Source organism: Pseudopipra pipra, chromosome 9 (assembly GCF_036250125.1).
Source record: "Pseudopipra pipra isolate bDixPip1 chromosome 9, bDixPip1.hap1, whole genome shotgun sequence".
Taxonomy (NCBI): Eukaryota; Metazoa; Chordata; class Aves; order Passeriformes; family Pipridae; genus Pseudopipra; species Pseudopipra pipra.
This window is the reverse complement of record NC_087557.1, coordinates 18,838,050-18,856,722: the sequence shown is the minus strand read 5'-3', so window position 1 is coordinate 18,856,722 and position 18,673 is coordinate 18,838,050. Positions and strand designations below refer to the sequence as shown.

Sequence of the window (18,673 nt, the reverse complement as noted above, 5' to 3'; positions counted from 1 at the left end):
GATAATATTTTCCTGAAGCCTCTACTGCAAGTGAAAGGCTCTTGTGTTTTCCTGGGGTACAAACCTGTTGCTCCCAAACCTATTTAAATTTAATTATTTATATTAATAACTAATAAAATTTACTTTATTTATTTCTTTTGTTTATAAATAAATAAAATAACAAATAAATAATTTCATTAAATGAAACTGTGGAAACAGCTTCATTTAATTGCAAAACTAATGAGTGGATCCCAGAAATAAAGGGAAGCAGGGACCTGAAGGCTATGAAGGCTTTCTGCTATGTGGAGGCTGCAGCAGCTGGGTTTAAGGCAGATGGAAATATTTGGAATATTTGGGAATATTGAGAAGGAAAAGCTCTGCTGCCTGTAGAACAAGCAGAATGAATTAGCTTATGCAGCAGTTAAGAATAGTCTATGTAGTAGCTGGTAGTAGGGTATACTTAACTAACTGCATATAAACAGCTATTTTAGTTTCAGAAATTTAAGCACTTGTTCAATCTGGTGCTCTGCAGGTTGGTTTTTTGTTTGTTTTTTTTCAGATGACCAACACACAAATATTCCAAATTCAATTTCATACTGGATTCATAGCCCTGGGAACAACCACTCTAAAATTCACCAAGTGAGTATCTGAAGTTGAACATTAATCATACCTGACACATAAAAGCCTTATGAAGGCTGAGGGAGAACAGTCACAGATGAAATATGAGAAGTCTCTGTGCCTGCATATATTGAAAGACTTTATATAGCTTACCAGAAATGTTCTTCCCTTTAAAACTCTACCACTCTTGTCCCCTTTAGGCCTGAATTGGATGCCTGTGACTCTCCAGACAAATATCCTCAGCTCTTTCATGTTATACTGGACATAGAAATACAGTCCACAGATAGACAAACTGAACTAACTCCCCCATGGGAGAACTTCACAACAAAAGACATCAATCCATCCATCCTCTTCTCCTCTCACCAGGAGCACCAGGACACTCTTGCTTTGGCAGGTAAGGGCAGCAGAGATTTATCCATTTACATGCTTACCTACAGGCTGAGCTTGGTTTAGCTTGATTGTATGTCTCTGGTGCTCTGTGCTGCAGGCAGAGGTCCCACGGATTCACCCCAGGATAACATCAGGAATGTTGGGCAGAGTGCATTCTTCTCCTCTCTCAGCTGGCAAGGTACACAGGCTTGGTCTTCAAAGTAAAATCTGCTTTGAACAAGATAAACAGCTTTTTTCCCCCCTCCTTGGAGCACAGAGTCAGGCTGAAGGATCCCATTGTAGCATGGCTTTCCCATTAGATCACAGTGTTGTAGCTGGGCACACCCTTATGTTGCAATTGAGTGGGAATTAATTTCCTGCAATGTCCTCTTCAAACATCGCTGGCCTGTGCTGCTGGCCTATGATGATTATGATTATAGTTCTAGTGTGAAGCTTCACCTGAGGCCTCTTTGATGCTAAAACTTTAAATAAACCTTGATGATAAAATTTAGGTTAATCTTTGCAAAGGAATCGTGGAATCATTTAGGCTGGAAAAGACCTTTAAGGTCATCAAGTCCAACCGTTCTCCAGCGCTGCCAAGGCTGCCACTCATGTCCCCAAGTGCCACATTAACACGGCTTTTAAACCCCTCTAGGGATGGGGACTCAGCCACTGCCCTCAGCAGCCTGTGCCAGGGCTGGACACCCCTTTTGGGGTGATATTCTCAGTAGCTTTTGGGGTGATATCCTGCTGTGATATTCTCAGTAGCTTTGTGTTCTGCTTGTAAGCTGACTTTTATGGGACCTTTGTGATGACACAACTAACAGATACCTAATTTTATTTTTAATCATCATTTAGATCAGAAATCTGACAAAAGTAGCTCTCACCCCACCTCAGAGGATCGAGCAGCGTTGGTGCATGAGGAAAGCGAACAGTCAGATGACGAACTCTTGTCCCTTTCCAGTCAGCACAGTAATGCCAGCGGTGACAAGCCCCACGGGACACCAAAACACAGCAAAAAGCAACAAGAACCTCCAGCACCACCCCCTCCTGAAGATGTGGACCTGCTGGGCCTGGATGGCAGCCCTATGAGCAAGAACTTTCCCTCACAGCCCACGGCTGCCCCCTCTAACTCAGACTTGCTGAGTGATTTGTTTGGAGGGCCGAGTGCCCCGAGTCAGAGTGGACAGCCTGCTGCTGAGGAGGTTTTCCATGTGGGGGGACCTGGATCTGTGCAGTCAACTCCTCGGCGTTCCGCGGCCTCAGCATCCCCATCCCCATCCCCAAGGGTGGGAGAAGGTAATGGTGGCTGTGCCACGTGGGACCTGGGGCATGTGCTTTGAGAACCCACTGGGTGAGAGGCTCTGGCCTCTTGTTTTCCTCTTGGGTACCCCCATTTCATGAAAATTAGGAGCTGTGGGGGATGCCAAGAGACCAGCCTTGGTGGTGCACCTTCGCAGTCAAGAACATGAACCAGTTTGTTCCCTAAAGTCTCTACTGGAGCACACCCAAATGTTTGGCGGCTCCTTACACCAACAGCCACTGGAGATCCTCAGTTTTCTCTTCCTATGTGTCCAATAATGCATATGAGGACCTTGTTAGTTTAAAAAAAAAAATCCTCTCAGGTTTTGGGTAGACCCATAGCACTTTGAATTTAATTTCTCTTTTAACTTAGTGGGTATGGAGCTTGTGATACTGATCCTGGACTAGGAAACACAGAACTTTTGTTTCTTCCAAGATAGACCAGGACCAGGCAGGCAGAAGGAACGGCTGGATAGATATTAGAAAGAGGGATCTTTCGGAGGGTTAAGTGAACAGAGGAAGGGAAAAGAGAGCAGAGAAGAATACAAGTTTCAGCGGAAGAAACTGGGTTGCTTTTACCTGGAGAAGGTTCATCTTGCTGTGGCTGTTGTAGGCTCAATCTGGGGCATTTGCCCAGGGGTGGGAAGGTCGTGCAGACACATCTCACAAGGCAGAGGTGCAGTAACAGATCAGGAAAATATTTATGGATATTGTCGTTGTGCTTTGTAGAGCCAGGATCACACAGCGAAATTGTTCCAAGCCAAGAAAGCAAGAATAAGAGCATGTGAGATGAGAGTAGTAATTGATTGAGAAACAGAAGTAATGAGTAGCATCATTAACACAGTGCACAGCTTGTATGGATTGTATCTCTCTTACAGTAGCATATATTTCATCTCTGTTCAGGATGCTTTTTACCTTAAATTTGTTGTCAAGTAAGAACCTGAGTGACTTTATAGGAGTTTGTTTTGGTCGGGTTTGTTGGGGTTTTCACATGAAAGAGAGATGACTGAAAAAACTGATAAAAAATGGAGTTTGAGAAGAACTGGATTTTTGTAACAAGTGATGCTCTGTAGAAAAGATACCAGTTATTTTCTAAAGCATTTCTAAAATTTTACCCTTTTACCCCCAACATTTGTAACCTTTGCCAGCCTGAAATCATCTTGAATTGCATTCAGCTCTTGAGAGGAAGCAGGAATTGCATCAGGGCACTAACTCCAAGCTCCAGGCTGTCCCTCACCATCCATTTATGTACTGGCAGTTTGTGCAAGTTGAAGTGTCTGAGTACTTAAATACTCACTTTGCTTGCTCCTAAATTCAACCCCTCTCTTTGGAAACTAAAGATGGGATCAGTGTGTTGCCATGACCAAGTCACGGGGCCCTCTAGGATCCCAGAATTTGGCTGGGGTACTGACACCCTCCAGTTGTTCCCCCACAGACTCACACTGCCTCCTGTTTGCTCTCTGCAGGTATTAGGTTTTATTCTCCATGTCCCAGTGTCTTTCCCCTGAAGCCAATTCATTGTACAAGTTAATAATTTAGTTTTCTCAAATGTGTTTTTACAGCCACTGCCTTTGATCCATTTGGAAGTAGCCCCAAGCAAGCTGGTCCCGACCTCCTAGGTTCCTTCCTTGGTTCATCTGCTGTCCCTGGGGATCCTTTCCTTCAAGCCACAAGAAGCCCTTCACCAACTGTGCACAGTGATCCCTTTCACATGGGTAAGAAAGAGAGGTTATTCTATATTTAAATAAATGTGAAATGCTGCTTTTAAATAGCCATGGAGCCATTAAGTACAAACTGATGCTCACCATAAAACAGCTCAAAACCACAGAAACCCCACTAAACCGGAAAGAGATTTTTTCTTCAGACTTAAAGCATATTCATCATTTTAAGTGTGGTAGGATGAGCCTAGTTTTGCTCAAGTCTTAGACTTAATTAATAAGCTATTTATACAAATGAAAAAAAAAGAGACCATGAAGAATGTCTGCTCTCATATTCCTGTGGCTATAAGGTCTCACTTGAACCAAACTACCATTAATTGACTAAATACAGCATGGTCTGCTAGAGAAAACACATATCCTTTGGTGATTTTAGTTACAGGCATCTACTTTCTTTAGATTCTATAGTAACCCTGACCAAATTCACAGATGAATTTGACTCTTATGTGAAGAGAAGGAATTTTTTTCCTTTACTGGACTTTCTTATCTTCGTTTGAAATGTTCCTTAGTTGTAACCTTCTCCCCTATGCCAAAATTTAATGTTATAACCTTCTCTGAAACACATTCAGAAATGGATTTGTTTGTGTCTAATCATCTAACACATGTCCTTTGGGTGAAACCATCTCCCTGGAAAGCTGGAATGTCCAAGGAGGCAGGTAGTGTGCTGCTGGCACTGCTCACATCCTTGCTTTTCCAGATTTGGGTACTCGATATTCACTCTGTGATTAAGACATGGGGTCACACTTGGAGCTGGCTGCACTAATGAAGGGAATTTCAATGGCATCTCAGCATGGTGAAGTATTAAATGACACTGCTGATATCTGTGGATAATGAAATGCTGCCAGGGTGAATGCCTTAGACATCCAGGCTTTATGTGAGACAGGGTTAAAGGATGGGCTGTGTGTGTCCTTTTTGGTTTATATCTGTGTGGGCTGCTTTACTTTGTTTGTTTTCTCTTGCCATTTTCATGTAGAATATTTCCTTGGTTTGAGATGTATTCAGCAACACAACCCCCCATGTGTTAGTTTGGTAGGAAAGATTTTATAAATAAGTATATAAAGGCTCTGACCAAAGTTATCATAATATAAGCACTGTAAATCTGTGTCCTTCCCCACTTACTTCTGGATAGCATGAGATCAGAAAAAAAACATTAAAATTGTAATGCCCATCATGGGGGAGAACTTCACAAGGGTGGACACAATACTGTGTCTCCTGCTCTTTGTCCCCTGCTCTTGGACTCATAGAATCCTAGAAGGGTTAAGGTAGGAAGGGACCTGAAACATCATCCAGTTCCAGTCCCCTGCCCTATTCAGGACACCTTCCACTAGAGGTTCATAGACCTTGCTCATAGAGTTCAAGTATCTTTTAGCAGACACTGGATTATGTTGGTTTTCCTGTACTACTTTGAGATATTTATATTAACCATTCTCCTCAGCTTCTAGCACTCCAACAGTTTCCATACAACCAGATGTTTCCAGTGGTTGGGACTGGCCCAACAAAGCAGGTATGTATCACAAAAATTCAGGGTGTTTAGCAAAACCAAACCCTAAGGAGCCCTGAGAGAGGTGGGGCAGAGAACAGGCTCCCTCTTTCTGCTGCTTAAAGCTTTGAGGAACACACCAAAACCTCAATGAATATGTCAGTTATGTCAGCTGAACTGCAGCAGGTTTGCTGTACCTGTTGTCCTGGTCTCCCAGCCATCCAGGTGAGGATCTGGCTAAAGACTTCTAAACTCCCTCTGTTCAAAAAAATCTGGGTTTGTTTCCTCAAAGCCAGGTAGGTGCTTGGTGAGGGTGTACATAGGTGTGTTTCATTCCAGTGCAGAGCCACCAGAAGGACCTGGGAAGTGCTGTGCATTCCTGGGATGCCACTAAATAGTTGCATGATTCTTTCTAATCTTGGGATTTGGTATGTCCTACCAAGGTTGCTTCCTGAAAGCTTTTAGTTCTTAAAATATATCCTTTTGTCATAATTACTCTGTCACTGCAGACAGTCTAGGGAACATTCCTGTGCTGAGCCTAATTGTGAGGGGGTGTGCAACTAGTCTGGGCCAACGCTGAGCTGAGGCTGCTTAGGAACCTGCCTCAGTTTTAATAGTCTACTAACATCATGTGATTGAGCACTGGGTAAGAGCTGCACTCGTGTCAAACAGGGGTAAAAAATGAGTTATGTTTTGTTTTATACATATATATGTCTTTTCCCTTTAAGGTGGCCTAGGAATGGGAAGTAAGTCTGCTGCCACCAGTCCTACAGGATCCCTCCACAGCACTCCCACGCATCAGCCTAAACCCCAAACACTGGATCCGTTTGCTGACCTGGGGACTCTTGGAGCAAGTTTAGCAGGTTTGCATCTCTTACTAAGTAAATAAAAGAATAAATTACCAGCATTCTTTTAGAGAAATAGGCTGAACAGCCTGGTATGTTAGGATCCTCTCAACCTACCTGCACACCAGTGCTGCTGTCAAGCTTTGCCTTCTGCCTGATTCTCTGGAAGCTCTCACAGATCTGCGGTTTTCTTGATCCTCTGTCAAAAAATCTGATGGCAATGTGCTGGGACCTCAGCTGGGACCTCCATGAATTGCAAAGCATAACTTCTGATGAGTCTAAAACACACTGGCTAAGGATGCTCTGTGTTCAACTCTGACTGGAGAACTGCTACTAACAGGCATAGGAGGAGAATTTGGCTGTTCAAAGCTACTGGGGTTCTAGAGGAATTGTTTCTTTCTAGACTTGACTCATTTTTGTGCTTTGTGAGGAAACCTGCGGAACCTCATTAATCTGCCTCTAATTTGCAGTATTTTTTAAAGGTGGAGTATTTGCACCTGGCTACAAAGGGCTGTTTGCTTGGTCGCTCAGACAAGCCTTTCTCCCTTGTTTTATCACATAAAACAATCAGCAAACCCTCAACTCCAGAGTTAAAAAGGCAGTTCTGAGAAATTATTGAAGTTTTCTTTAAGCCCCAGCATGTCAGCTTCTCTGACTCTGGTAAATAGATTTTTCTTCCCTTTGTCACTGCCCTCAGCTCTTTGGAGCCGTTGTGGTTTTGTCTGATGTTTGTTTTCCCCTTTGCGTCAGTACCAGCATGGTTCTGGAATTAGGTTTCCCAGTTCCCTCTGCTGGATCTCAAGCTGCTCTGCAGGAGCAAAATAAAAAGTCTGCCAAGACCCATGTTGGAGCCATTGAGGTGCTTTTAAAGCATGGATTCTGTAGGAAAGTTGGGGGGTTTAAAAACAAATGGCTTGGCATCCCCAGGACATTTAACCACATTTTGTTGTTCGTGACTAAGTCTAAAGCACTTAATGCAGTTTCCATGACACATTTCAGAGCTCAGAGTCGAGCGTGGATGTCAGTCTCAAATAATAAAACATTAACACTGGGTACCTCCCACCCCAAACAGAGCCAGAGAAGCATCCCCTAAGTAATAAGGTGCTGAAACACACAACTCTGTGGGATGGCATTACATCAGCACAGCATGAGGAGATAGAATTTCAACACGTCAGCTGGATGTTGGCACTGGCACAGGTTGCCCAGAGAAGCTGTGGCTGCCCCATTCCTGGTAGTGTTCAAGGCTTAGCTGGATGGGGCTCTGAGCAACGTGGTCTAGTGGAAGGTGTCCATGCCCACGGCAGGGGGGTTTGGAACCAGATGATCTTTAAGGTCCCTTCCAACCCAAACCATTCTGTGATTCTGTGTTGCCACCATGCACACAGAGCTTGACTCCTCGTTAGCTACACACAGCTTTCCCTGTGTTTCTGCAGCCACCCACTCCTCCAATTCCTGTACAATCCTCAAAGGCAGGTGCTTTCCTTTAACCAGCTCACTGAGCAATGACAGGGAATTTGAAGGGCTTTGCTTGATGTTGCAAAACCAAGTTTGTGGCAGAGCTGAAACCAGACACCTGGGGGATTTTGCTTAGATTCCCTTTTGGGAAGGCAAGTCAGTACCCTATTGGTAACACCCACCATCCCTCCTTTCCCTGTTCCCTGCAGGTGGCCCTTCCTTTGCCAGCAAGCCGACCACTCCGACGGGCATGGGCGGGGGGTTCCCGCCGTCACCGCAGAAGCCGTCGCCGCAGCCCATGGGCGGGAGTGGTTGGCAGCAGGGAGCTGGGTACACCTGGCAGCAGGCTCAGCCCAAAGCCCAGCCCAGCGTGCCCCACGCTTCCCCTCAGAACAAACCCAACTACAACGTGAGCTTCTCAGCCATGCCTGGAGCACAGGGCGAACGGGGGAAAGGACCCGCTAATGTTGGTAAGGGCCACGGAGTTCCACCCCACAGGTTAGCTCCTCATGTTGATATAATGCTCAAACACCTTTGCAGGTTACTTAAGCAAGTAAGTCATGTTGATCACTTGATGATATATCCTGTCCTAGACTCTAAAGTGTGCTGTTATTTAGGAAATCCTGTATTCCAAATGGCCTTCAATAATAATCCTGGAAATGTTCAAGGCCAGCTTGGATGGGGTGTGGAGCAAACCGACCCACGGGAAGATATCCTTGCCCATGGCAGGGTTTGGACTAGATGAGCTTTAAGGACCCTTCCAACACAGACCATTCTCTGATTCTGTGATACAATAATAATAATTCAAAAGTAAAATTAACCTAAAGATCTTCTATGGGAATCCACATGCTCATTAGCACTGGGAGATTTTTAATGTGATTGAGGGAGGTAGCCTGGGTAGAAAATCTGAGTTAAATACACCCATATTGTGATAACAACTTCAAATCTTGTTTTTTTAAGATTCAAAGCCAAAAGTGTCTGCAGATTTCGAAGATCTATTATCTGGTCAAGGCTTTAATGCTCACAAGGACAAGAAGGGCCCCAAAACAATAGCTGAGATGAGAAAAGAAGAAATGGCGAAGGAGATGGACCCTGAAAAACTAAAAGTAAGCAAAATTCTTGATGATGGTTTTACAGTCAATGTGTCATTCATCCTGAATAGATTTAAAACTTCAAGGTTACATTTCTGTCCTCAACCAGACCACATCAACAGTGCCTTACTCAGTGTTACTGTCTGGGCTGCTGGTCTTCAACATCACTCCAGCCCTGATTAGCAAGTACAGCTTATTGAACTAATCCTCTGCCTCATTAATCTTGCCTGCTTTGGAATTCTCTCATCTCTCCTCAATAAATTGCCAAACTGCAGATCTATTGAGAAGGGAAGGAAATTCAGTCTGTCCTGCTCTATGTTTGAAATATGAAACCACAACTTCTGACTATTCCATCTAATGACTGAAGTGTTACCAAGTCAGTATTTTTAGCAGGGACATAAAAATTAATGATCAATTAGAGACAGACAAATGTCTTCCAAAGGTTTTCTAAAGCATGGAAAGAAATGTAAGCTTCTCCTTGGAGTCATTGCTATTCAAATGAAGAAACTCTGTCCTAGTGGAATATCTAACGTAAGGCATAAATTGAGACACATTCCTTTCTCCAGGTTCTGGAATGGATTGAAGGGAAGGAGAGGAATATAAGAGCCCTGCTGTCCACAATGCACACAGTATTGTGGGCAGGGGAGACCAGGTGGAAACCTGTGAGTATGGCAGACCTTGTGACACCAGAGCAGGTGAAGAAGGTGTATCGACGGGCAGTGCTCGTCGTTCATCCTGACAAGGTAAGGCTCTCCTACTTTCACTTGTTCAGACATTGCTGTTGTTATAAAGTGTGGGGTATATTGCTTAATTTATTGTGCAAACAGCTTAGGAAAAGGCAGCCCATTATTTTTGATGATTTCTGAAAGCTGAGGACTCTCACCCCATCCCTGGAGGTGTCCAAGGCCAGGAACAAGATGAGCTTTAAAGCCCTTTCCAGCCCAAACCAGTCTGTGATTCTCTAACCACTCCCAGCCCCAAGATTGCTTGGTACCTGCTGCTCCAAGCAGCAGAGACTCAAATCTTCAGGTTTTGTCACCCTCACTTCGACTCTCAGCCATTCTTCTGGTGGACAACAGCCCACAATACCGTGCCTGCGAAAGGAGATTCAAATCAAACTCCTAAAATGGAACAGTCAGGTTATCTGATCACCCAGTTTGTGGTCTTGCTGCTTACACTTGCTGATCAGAGTGCAATGACTCCACCTGGGACAACCTATGGTGAGGACTTTTAAGGAAAGTAAGACCCTGAGAGTTTCAGGACAGTGGGCGAGGCTTGGGAAGATGTAGGCTGCCCCAAGGCTTGCAGGAATACTGGTTTTATCAAGGAACTGTGTCAGGTGGCAACTCTTCACCTTCAGTGCAGGTAAAAGGCCTCCTGCAATGCCTCTGTTACATTTACTATGCCCTTGGGGCAGTGCTTTGTCACACCTGGGGGGTTGTGAGCTTTGAGGACCAGAAGAGCCAAGATATTCTTCAGGTGTAAAGAAGGTAAGCAGCCCTCCAGAGTAGCTCATTTTTGTCAGGGAGTAAGTGTAAATTTGTGGAAAGTGAACAGTAACTGCTTGGGAATCTCCCTGCTCACATGTCAGCTGTGTGTGGTTGGATTTGGTAGCTGTGATATCCGTCTCTCTGTTTTTATTCCAGGCTACTGGACAGCCATATGAACAATATGCAAAGATGATATTTATGGAGCTAAATGATGCCTGGTCAGAATTTGAAAACCAAGGACAAAAACCCTTGTATTAGGTACTTTCTCAGTCTCCACTACAGACCCGTGCTAGTGCTTATATAGTCTTTTGTCACAAGTATCACAGAACAACCAAACTCCAGCTGGAAATTCAGAAGTTTCAGAAAACCAAGAGCCTAATACTTATCATGAAGAACAAGAGAAAGGTTTCCTAACACTTGTCTCAAGAATCCTGAGCTCAGAGGAAATCTGGCCACCTGGCTCACCCTACGAGAGCCTCGGGGTTACAGTTTCTTGTAACTTTCATATTTTTCTTTGGATTCCAGTGGGAAGAGAGAACACATACTGGGAAAAGGTGGAATTGTTCTGTCTCTGATACAGTGTAGCTGGTGAATTTCCTACTTTTTTTTTTTTTTTTTTGGTGATATGTGACATGGCAACACTTCAGTTGAGTTCAACAACTGATGGTGAAGCCCAAATTTCGATGTACTTTTTTTTTTCTTGGGTTTGGATCAAACTTCATCAAATTTAAGTGCTCAGATGTGGTTTAGACACACTTCTAACAGTCACCATTTGCTGCTTAATTGCTCATATAGTGTAGTCTACCTGAATAGAGCCAAAGCTGAATCCTGGGTTAGGTCAGCGTGGCAGCTGCCCACTGCTTTATGCATTAATCCTGTACTTCACCTCACAGTCCAGCAGTAAAAGAAGAAATTCCTCAGCAAGTGTCTTTTAAAGCAAGCAAAAAGTCATTGATGTTAAACAGCACCTGGTTTGTTAAACAGCAGATTTGGGGGGGAAGGGTGACCCCATGTTTGTAAAAGTGAGGAATGAGCATGTACTGCATTTCCCACCAGCAGCTTGAAACCATCAAACAAAAAAATATCAACAAATTAAAGCTCTGCTGCAAAGTTTTAGAAACTCCCTAGTCTATAGGTAACATTTCCCCTTCCTGAGGATTCAGAAGACTTTTCCCAGCCCCCTTGTATCACCTTTATGCCTTTATCAGCTTCAGAGCACTTGGCCAAGGCTCTTGGCAGGCTGCAACCTGTTGCAACTTCACCTTTCAGATCGTGGTGACCAGGTCTGATTTTTGAGGTAAATATAGTGCAAATTGATTCTCTTAAAAGTTTATATTGGACCAAAGCAGTAACATCACAAGGAAATATCTCTGATGCTAAAGCTGAAGCAGCTTTCCTAGTTAAAAAGCAAGTTCAAATTCAAACTTCACCCCAAATTCTGGCATTCTTTTGTAGAGTTACTAAAGGTAGCAGTTTATTTACCAACATGTTGTATCTGTATTTGAGGGATATTCAGCAGATGGGCAGGAAATTGTATTTACTGCTTCAGGAACAGGTTGCCATCTGATGTGAGTCTTTAAAGTTGGTGGTTTTTCAAGACAATCCACTACTTGTTGCACTTACATTTTCAAGTGGCAAAGCTATTACTGCAAAGACAGTGTGTCAAAGTACATTGCTTTCTGTATAAAACTCATCCTTTTGTTGTATTGGTCCATTATTTACTACCATTAACTGAAAATGTGAAACCAACACATAGGTCTCCTTTTATATAAAAGACCTTAAGATAATAGTAACAAACTGGATGTTATTTATTAATGTTTTGATCCAGTATGTGCTTGTCTTATTTAAAGAGATAACTGGAATGTGAATCATGTTCCTGTGATTTGTTGGTTTACTGTTTCTCATTCACATTTGTAGATATTGTGACCTATGCCTATATAATAAAAAGGATCTCATTACTATAACGTACTTTTTTAATGATGAAAACAACATTAGCTTTGTATGGAGTTTGTCATGGCACATAACTCTGGATACTCATCCCTTCACAACATACAAATCCATCATTAAACTTTATCTACCAAAAAAACCTCTCTGCCACTTAAGCTTTGATTACTTCCATCCCTAATGTTTTTATGGATGCATGAAAGTATTAGGACGTATGTATATCAAAATAGTTAACTAAAAAAAAAGTTCTTGTCATATCTGGTAGTGACAGAGGTTATCAATGTTCAGGTTTACTGTTTGACTCAATTATTGTAATTTTTGTAAATACGGTATATACTCAATGAAATTGTGACTGGTCTAAAACATTTGTACATACATTAAAGAGCTCAAATTAACATATTCAGGTATGTTTTGTGCTTGTGACCAGCCCAAAAGGTTAAAGTCCTACAACAGCTCCTGTGTGAGGGGTGGTGTGCCCTGGACAGGGGCAGTATTGCTGCTGTAAGTGGTCATTAATGCCTGTGGTTATCCATAGGTTGGCATTCCAAGTGCTTTTCCCAATTTAAGATGTTTTGGAAACAACTTGTCATTGCTGTACTTATGCTACTGTGCTCCAGAGACCCATAGTCAGGCAAGTCAGCAACCCCAAAATTTTCACTTGAAGCATTCAGCTGCTTAAGCCTGCTTTAATTAGCCTTCTTGGCTCAAAACTATTTAAAATTAACAATGAAAAACGGGAAAAAATCTGTATCAAAAGGGCCGCTCTCCTCTAAGCCCCTCGCAGGGGCCGCTCCCTCAGCAGACCCCGCCCCTTGTCGCGAGGGCGGGAACTTCTTGCCCCGCCCCTCCGCCTGGTTAACGCGGCGGTCACGTGACGGGGGCGTGGCCAGAAGGCGGAAGTCACCTCCGGAGGCCGGACATGGCGGGCGTCAAAGGTACCGAGAGCTTCTTCCCTCCCTCCTTCCCAAGGCTTCCCGCTCAGGGAGCGTCCACGCATCGCCTCAGCGCGGGAGCTGGCGGCCGGGAATGCGGGAAGGGATGCCCGGTCCCCGGGGAGGCGGTTCCCGGTCCCCTGTGAGGTGGTACCCGGTCCCGCGGGAGGGATGCCCGTCCCCGCTGAGGTGGTACCCGGTCCCCGGGGGGAAGATGCCCGGTCCCCGGGGGGGATGCCCGGCCGCCGCCTCACCGCCCGCCCTGTACCGTTGCAGCTCTCGTGGCCCTGTCCTTCAGCGGAGCCATCGGGCTGACGTTCCTCATGCTGGGCTGCGCCCTGGAGTACTACGGGTGAGCGGGCCGGCTGACTTCCCAAAGTTTCTCCTGCTTCGAATCTATTAATTGAGATGTTACTCTCGTTTAACTGAGCTGTTTGGCTCTTCCAGCAGTCCGCCACTTCCTGGCTCTTGACACGTGGCGGTTTGTTGTTATTAAAGGCCACTTCCTTAGCCGATATTTGCACTTCCATTAAAAAAAAAAATTATTGCAGACAGCTCTGTGCTGTCTCTGGAAACGCGGTGCCAGGTTGCTAAACAGCGATTTTTAACCTCGCACAGTCCTTTCCCTTAATTTTCTGTTTTTCTAAACCATCCTCCCACAAGGCTCCAGTTGGGATGTCCCCGCCCATGGAGGTTGGAACTAGATGAGCTTTTGAGTCTTTTCCAACCCAAACTGTTCTAGAATTCTGTGATTCTGTGTCTGTAACACTTGAAAACGCAGAGGAGGCTCCTGGGAGCCCTGACACAGAGATGGGAGTGCCGGGGTGTGCCTTCAGCCAGTTGGGTTATCCCTCTAATTTGGGAAGGCTGCTCCTATCCTGCTCACCTTCCTCTTCCCTCTGTGGTGAGGCTTGAATCAGCAAAGTGATGCAAATGTCAAACAAATTAACACTTGGTCGTGTGAGAGGGGTGGTTTCTGCTCTGTGAGTGCTTGTGCCAGGGAAAGTGAGGTGGGATTGCCACTTTTTGGGTGAAATCTTGTGGGTGATCCCCTTTTCAAACTATAAAGTGGGATTAGAGCTATTGCAATAATTTTTCTGACTGAAGCATCCATTTAACTGATTATACATTTCCTTTTTCCCCCTTCCCAGTGTGTACTGGCCTCTGTTTGTGTTGATATTTTACTTCATCTGCCCCATTCCCCACTTCATTGCCAGAAGAGTGAGTGATGACAGTGATGCTGCCAGCAGTGCCTGCAGAGAACTGGCCTATTTCTTCACCACAGGAATTGTTGTCTCAGCTTTTGGATTTCCAATAATCCTTGCACGGGTTGAAGCAGTAAGTTCTTGCTAATTTTTATTTTTAGACACCAGTTGCTGAGAATAATCTTTAAATGCACTGTTGCTGCCTGTAAATCCTGTCTTTAATTTTATTACTTGATGTCTCCAGATGAAAACAATCTGCTGAAGTTGTGTCAGTGCTGCTTTTTGACCCGAATGAAGGACTTGCATGACTGAAAATTTTTTAGCTGTTTTTCTTTGCCCTGGATCCGTTTTGGTCTAATACAAGATAACATCTCCTCTTCCATCTCATGCCTCTGTATCTCATGACCCTTTGCACCAGCTTCCTTATTTTTGTCTTGGAATGTCTGCTTTCTCCATTTAGGATGCTGAAAACTCGGTGACTGGAGTCCATTGTCAGTTAAAAGATAAAAGGCCAAACTTCCAGAACTGCCCTTCCTAGTTTTCAAAGCATTTCCCAAGCTCTTGCTTTGTCCCCTCAGAGTCTGAGGAAACTCTACTTAACTCCTGTTCTCTTTGCTTTCTGAGCTGCTCTTCAGGAGTGAGATTTTTGTCACATTTATTTGCCAGGCAAAGAATTCCTTTGTCCCATCTCCCAAACTACCCAGTGACTTTTTTGTTGTGTTGTTTTTCCCCTTCAGTCTTTGAGTTTTTCTTGAAACTTGTACGCTGAGTTTGAGTTTATTTTTAATGTCCAATTTCCCTGACACTTTTGAAATTGTGGATCTGGCAGCAGGAGCTGCCAGATAGAAGCAGAATGACCACGAGAGGGAACTCTAATTCACAGCTGTACCTTTTAGTGTTAAATGTTGCTTATTTGAGTAAAATCAGTTGGACAAATTGTTAAAAGAAAGGCTATTTACTTTTAAGACCATTTTTTTAATGCTTGTTAGTTATTTGAAAGGAGATCTTTTATTTTATTGCATGGCAATTAAAGGAGAGCACTAATTTCATAACATTTCTCTCTGATTTAGGTATGTTTTAATGATCTCTATGGCAAGTGGTTTTTTATTATTATTTTTAAAATTATTTTAGTTATTTTACTTTATTATATTTGTATTTTTATATTATTTATATTATGTATAGATTATTTATATTATTTATATATTTATATGATTTTCATTATTATTTTATTATTTTTATTTTGTTCTGCATCATAGCATTAGCCTGTTGAAGTGTTGTATTAGCAGTATGAGTGGCTGCTAATTGAATAATTAGCCACATAAATTGAATTATTTATTATTTGTCTTTTTCTGTATGCTTTTAGCACCTTCCTGTAGTGTTTTTAGTTTCTCTAATGCATAGAAATATCTGCCCTGGACTTTGATTTGCTTTGATTGTTCCATTTCCTTGCATTTCAGATCAAATGGGGAGCCTGTGGCCTGGTGCTGGCTGGCAATGCAGTCATTTTCCTTACTATTTTAGGCTTTTTCCTTGTGTTTGGGAGAGGAGATGACTTTAGCTGGGAGCAGTGGTAGGACTTCACTCTGGTGCTGGTAACATTTGCTATTTTACAGCCTTTCTTACCATACTCTGTGTAAATGTATAGATATTATAACATGTGGTGCATAAACATGTAGCTTTATCAGTCCATAATGTGCTTTTTTATGATGCACTTCAGCCAAAGGGACAGTGGTGACAGTTGGCTTAAAGTATTCAGTCAAATCTGGAATTACTATCACAAATTTGTCCTCTAAGTTTACAAAACAAGGAGTTTTACCTGTTTTTTCACTATCAATGCATTAACTTTTGGGTTAATTGGTATTAACTGATATCACATTGATACATGTGACACTGGTCAACATTCCTGTTGGGTTTTGAACCATGTAATCAAAGTAGAACAGTATAAAGATTATCCTAATTGATACTGTTCAACTTGATCAATCTTTCTGCCTCGATTAGGGATGAGTTAATATTTAATTTCATCTGATGGATTGTAATTTTGGTTTTTGTCTTGATAACATTAAATGAAACATAAGTTATGCCAACTCTCTTACTACCTAATGAAAGCAAAAGGAAATAACCCTGGTTAAAAATCCTTCTTTCCATTTGTGATGTTTATTTAAAAGATATTTTTCTCCCCACCAAGATACTCTGTGTCCCTATTCAGCGTAACAAATGGGGATATATTTGGGGAACAATATATTTTAGCGCTCAGAGCTGACATTACTTCTCTTATGAAGGTTCACAAAAGGAGAAACTGCTCTCAGGACACTTAAAATTACAATCTTGTGTTCAGTTCTTTATTTTTATGTGTGAAATGCCTGAATTGCAAAGAATTGAGTGTTCTGAGTAGGACTTCTTCTCATTGCTTTTAAAACAGACTTATTCAATTACTATTTTTTTGTCTGTAAAAAAAATGATTGTTACATAAAACACTATATTTTCAAATAGCTTTATGCTGATAAAGAGTCACATCATCACACTTAGAAAAGTAAGTTTTATTACTGTAGTTTTGTGAGAATAGATTTTGATACAACCCAGAGCAAAGGTTCAAAATGGATGGATTTTCTGTGAACACTCAGATACTGGGGACAGAAATCATTCTGTGGTCCAAGTACTGGAATATGGCTCAAGTAGGAATGGAAAATCAGGTTTCAGGAAGGTTAATTCCATGTTCTAAATTGAAATATCAGCTGTGTGTGAGGGGAACAGTTCAGTGCTGGGGAATGCTGTGTTTTATACTGAAGGGTGTCCAGGCTGTTGTTCTGGTAAAAGAAGAATTAACATGAAAGGACAGTTTCTCCTGGATGTTAATGGTACATTGGAGATATAGCAGGATATACTTGTCCAGATATATCTTAGTGTCTTCTTCCTGGCTCTGGAGGAAATCTGCTGGACCCTACTCCCATGGGAATTATTTGGCCTAATTAAAAGCCAAGTTCTTTGGAGTAAACATCATTTCCATGTCTAAGCCCTGCTTTGATTTTTGAAGAAGTTACCTTTTTTTCCTATAAAATGGCATTTTTTGCTCAAATTAATGAAGTGAAACAGCAACAATAATACCCAATTTAAGTGCCTGATCCTATAAATGCCCAATGCCATTGCTAACAATTCTATTTAACTCCTGGTGGATTAGAGTTGAACTTTGGAGTGGTTTTACTCCTTAGCATTTACCTACCAAAGGCTGCAAAACTACTCAATTACTAAGTTTTGCTTTCACAGTGGGGGGGAAAACCAGCTGAGATGATTTTTTCTTTCAATTAGAGAATGATTATTTGTGGAATGTGTTGTAGATGTCTTAAATATCAGTGTGCTGGTGGCACAGGGGGGCACAGGAAGGAAACAGGGACAATCTGAACTGAACAGGAGGAGCAGAAAGTGCAGCTCTGAAGAGAAATTGCTTTTTGCCAAATTATCCTGCTGTACTGTATTCCCTTGGTCTGGCTGGGGTTGGTGGGGACCTCATGAAACAGCAGGTGAAGGCTGAATGGAGAAGGCCATTGCTTTTTATTTTTATTCTTTTTGAAACAGTTACATGCACTAATCCTTAATGTGAACTTCATGCAGTTTTCACATGGACTTCTTACATTTAAAATTGTTTTTATCAGTGTTTAAATCATGGAAATCTTCCTTGGCCTCTGTAAGAGTAAATTTGCTTGAATCAAATAGGGTAAAAAAAAAAAATATTTCATTGCTTTTTTTTTTTTTAACCAGAACTTCACTCACTCACCCAACCCTGGTGCTCTGCTGGTCTGTACTGGGCATACTGTCACCATCCTCCAGTAGCAATTTACTGTGGTTTCTCTGAAATTGTTTTCCTATTTGGAAGTGAATACTATGTATCCAAAGTGCCTTAATTTCCATACTGTGCCGATTTTTTTGTGAATGTGTATCCATGGCTATATCACTGTGTTTCATAATGAGCTGAAAATCTGTGGCTGCATTTTATAAAGCTTCCTTGTCCTCTAATCCTGTTTCCTGTAGCTGGGAATGCAGTGCAGCTTTTGGAACTTTTGTAAACACTGTTTTTATCTTCTGTGATTGCCACGTTCTTGAGATCATGAAGTATTAAAACATGGACATTAAAATACATTCTACTTTTCTTTTTGAGTTGTCTAATAAAACTGACTTTTCGAGTTGTCTAATAAACATATCTGATGCTTAAGTGTTTGTCTGTCTTAAATTTCAAGAGGTGAGCAGAAAGATAAA

At 42.4% G+C, this 18,673-nt stretch overlaps 2 protein-coding genes across 5 annotated transcripts in view; both read left to right on the top strand.

Annotated features, from left to right (window-relative positions):
• Positions 1-12,687, top strand: part of DNAJC6 (DnaJ heat shock protein family (Hsp40) member C6) — a 44,512-nt gene extending 31,825 nt beyond the window's left edge. For 3 of the 4 annotated variants that reach the window (XM_064664956.1, XM_064664957.1, XM_064664954.1), the window contains 11 exons: positions 539-618; positions 798-991; positions 1,085-1,165; positions 1,825-2,265; positions 3,831-3,983; positions 5,419-5,487; positions 6,192-6,326; positions 7,973-8,233; positions 8,724-8,869; positions 9,421-9,597; positions 10,501-12,687. In XM_064664956.1, the coding sequence (XP_064521026.1) occupies positions 539-618; positions 798-991; positions 1,085-1,165; positions 1,825-2,265; positions 3,831-3,983; positions 5,419-5,487; positions 6,192-6,326; positions 7,973-8,233; positions 8,724-8,869; positions 9,421-9,597; positions 10,501-10,602 (1,839 nt within the window). In that variant the 3' untranslated portion in view covers positions 10,603-12,687. The remainder of the gene's footprint in view (positions 1-538; positions 619-797; positions 992-1,084; positions 1,166-1,824; positions 2,266-3,830; positions 3,984-5,418; positions 5,488-6,191; positions 6,327-7,972; positions 8,234-8,723; positions 8,870-9,420; positions 9,598-10,500) is intronic. The other variant, XM_064664955.1, reaches the window with a different exon arrangement.
• A 415-nt stretch (positions 12,688-13,102) lies between these two features.
• Positions 13,103-18,629, top strand: LEPROT (leptin receptor overlapping transcript). Its single transcript, XM_064664951.1, has 4 exons — positions 13,103-13,223; positions 13,497-13,572; positions 14,372-14,558; positions 15,883-18,629. The coding sequence occupies exons 1-4, from the start codon at positions 13,208-13,210 to the stop codon at positions 15,997-15,999; spliced, it is 396 nt and encodes a 131-aa protein (XP_064521021.1). The 5' UTR covers positions 13,103-13,207; the 3' UTR covers positions 16,000-18,629.
• The last annotated feature ends 44 nt before the right edge of the window (positions 18,630-18,673 follow it).

What these genes read in the sequence shown, in the direction of transcription:
- LEPROT (XM_064664951.1), top strand. An exon ending in TGCGCCCTGGAGTACTACGG is followed by an intron (nt 13,573 to 14,371) that starts GTGAGCGGGCCG and finishes CCCCCTTCCCAG; the next exon opens with TGTGTACTGGCCTCTGTTTG. An exon ending in TCCTTGCACGGGTTGAAGCA is followed by an intron (nt 14,559 to 15,882) that starts GTAAGTTCTTGC and finishes CTTGCATTTCAG; the next exon opens with ATCAAATGGGGAGCCTGTGG.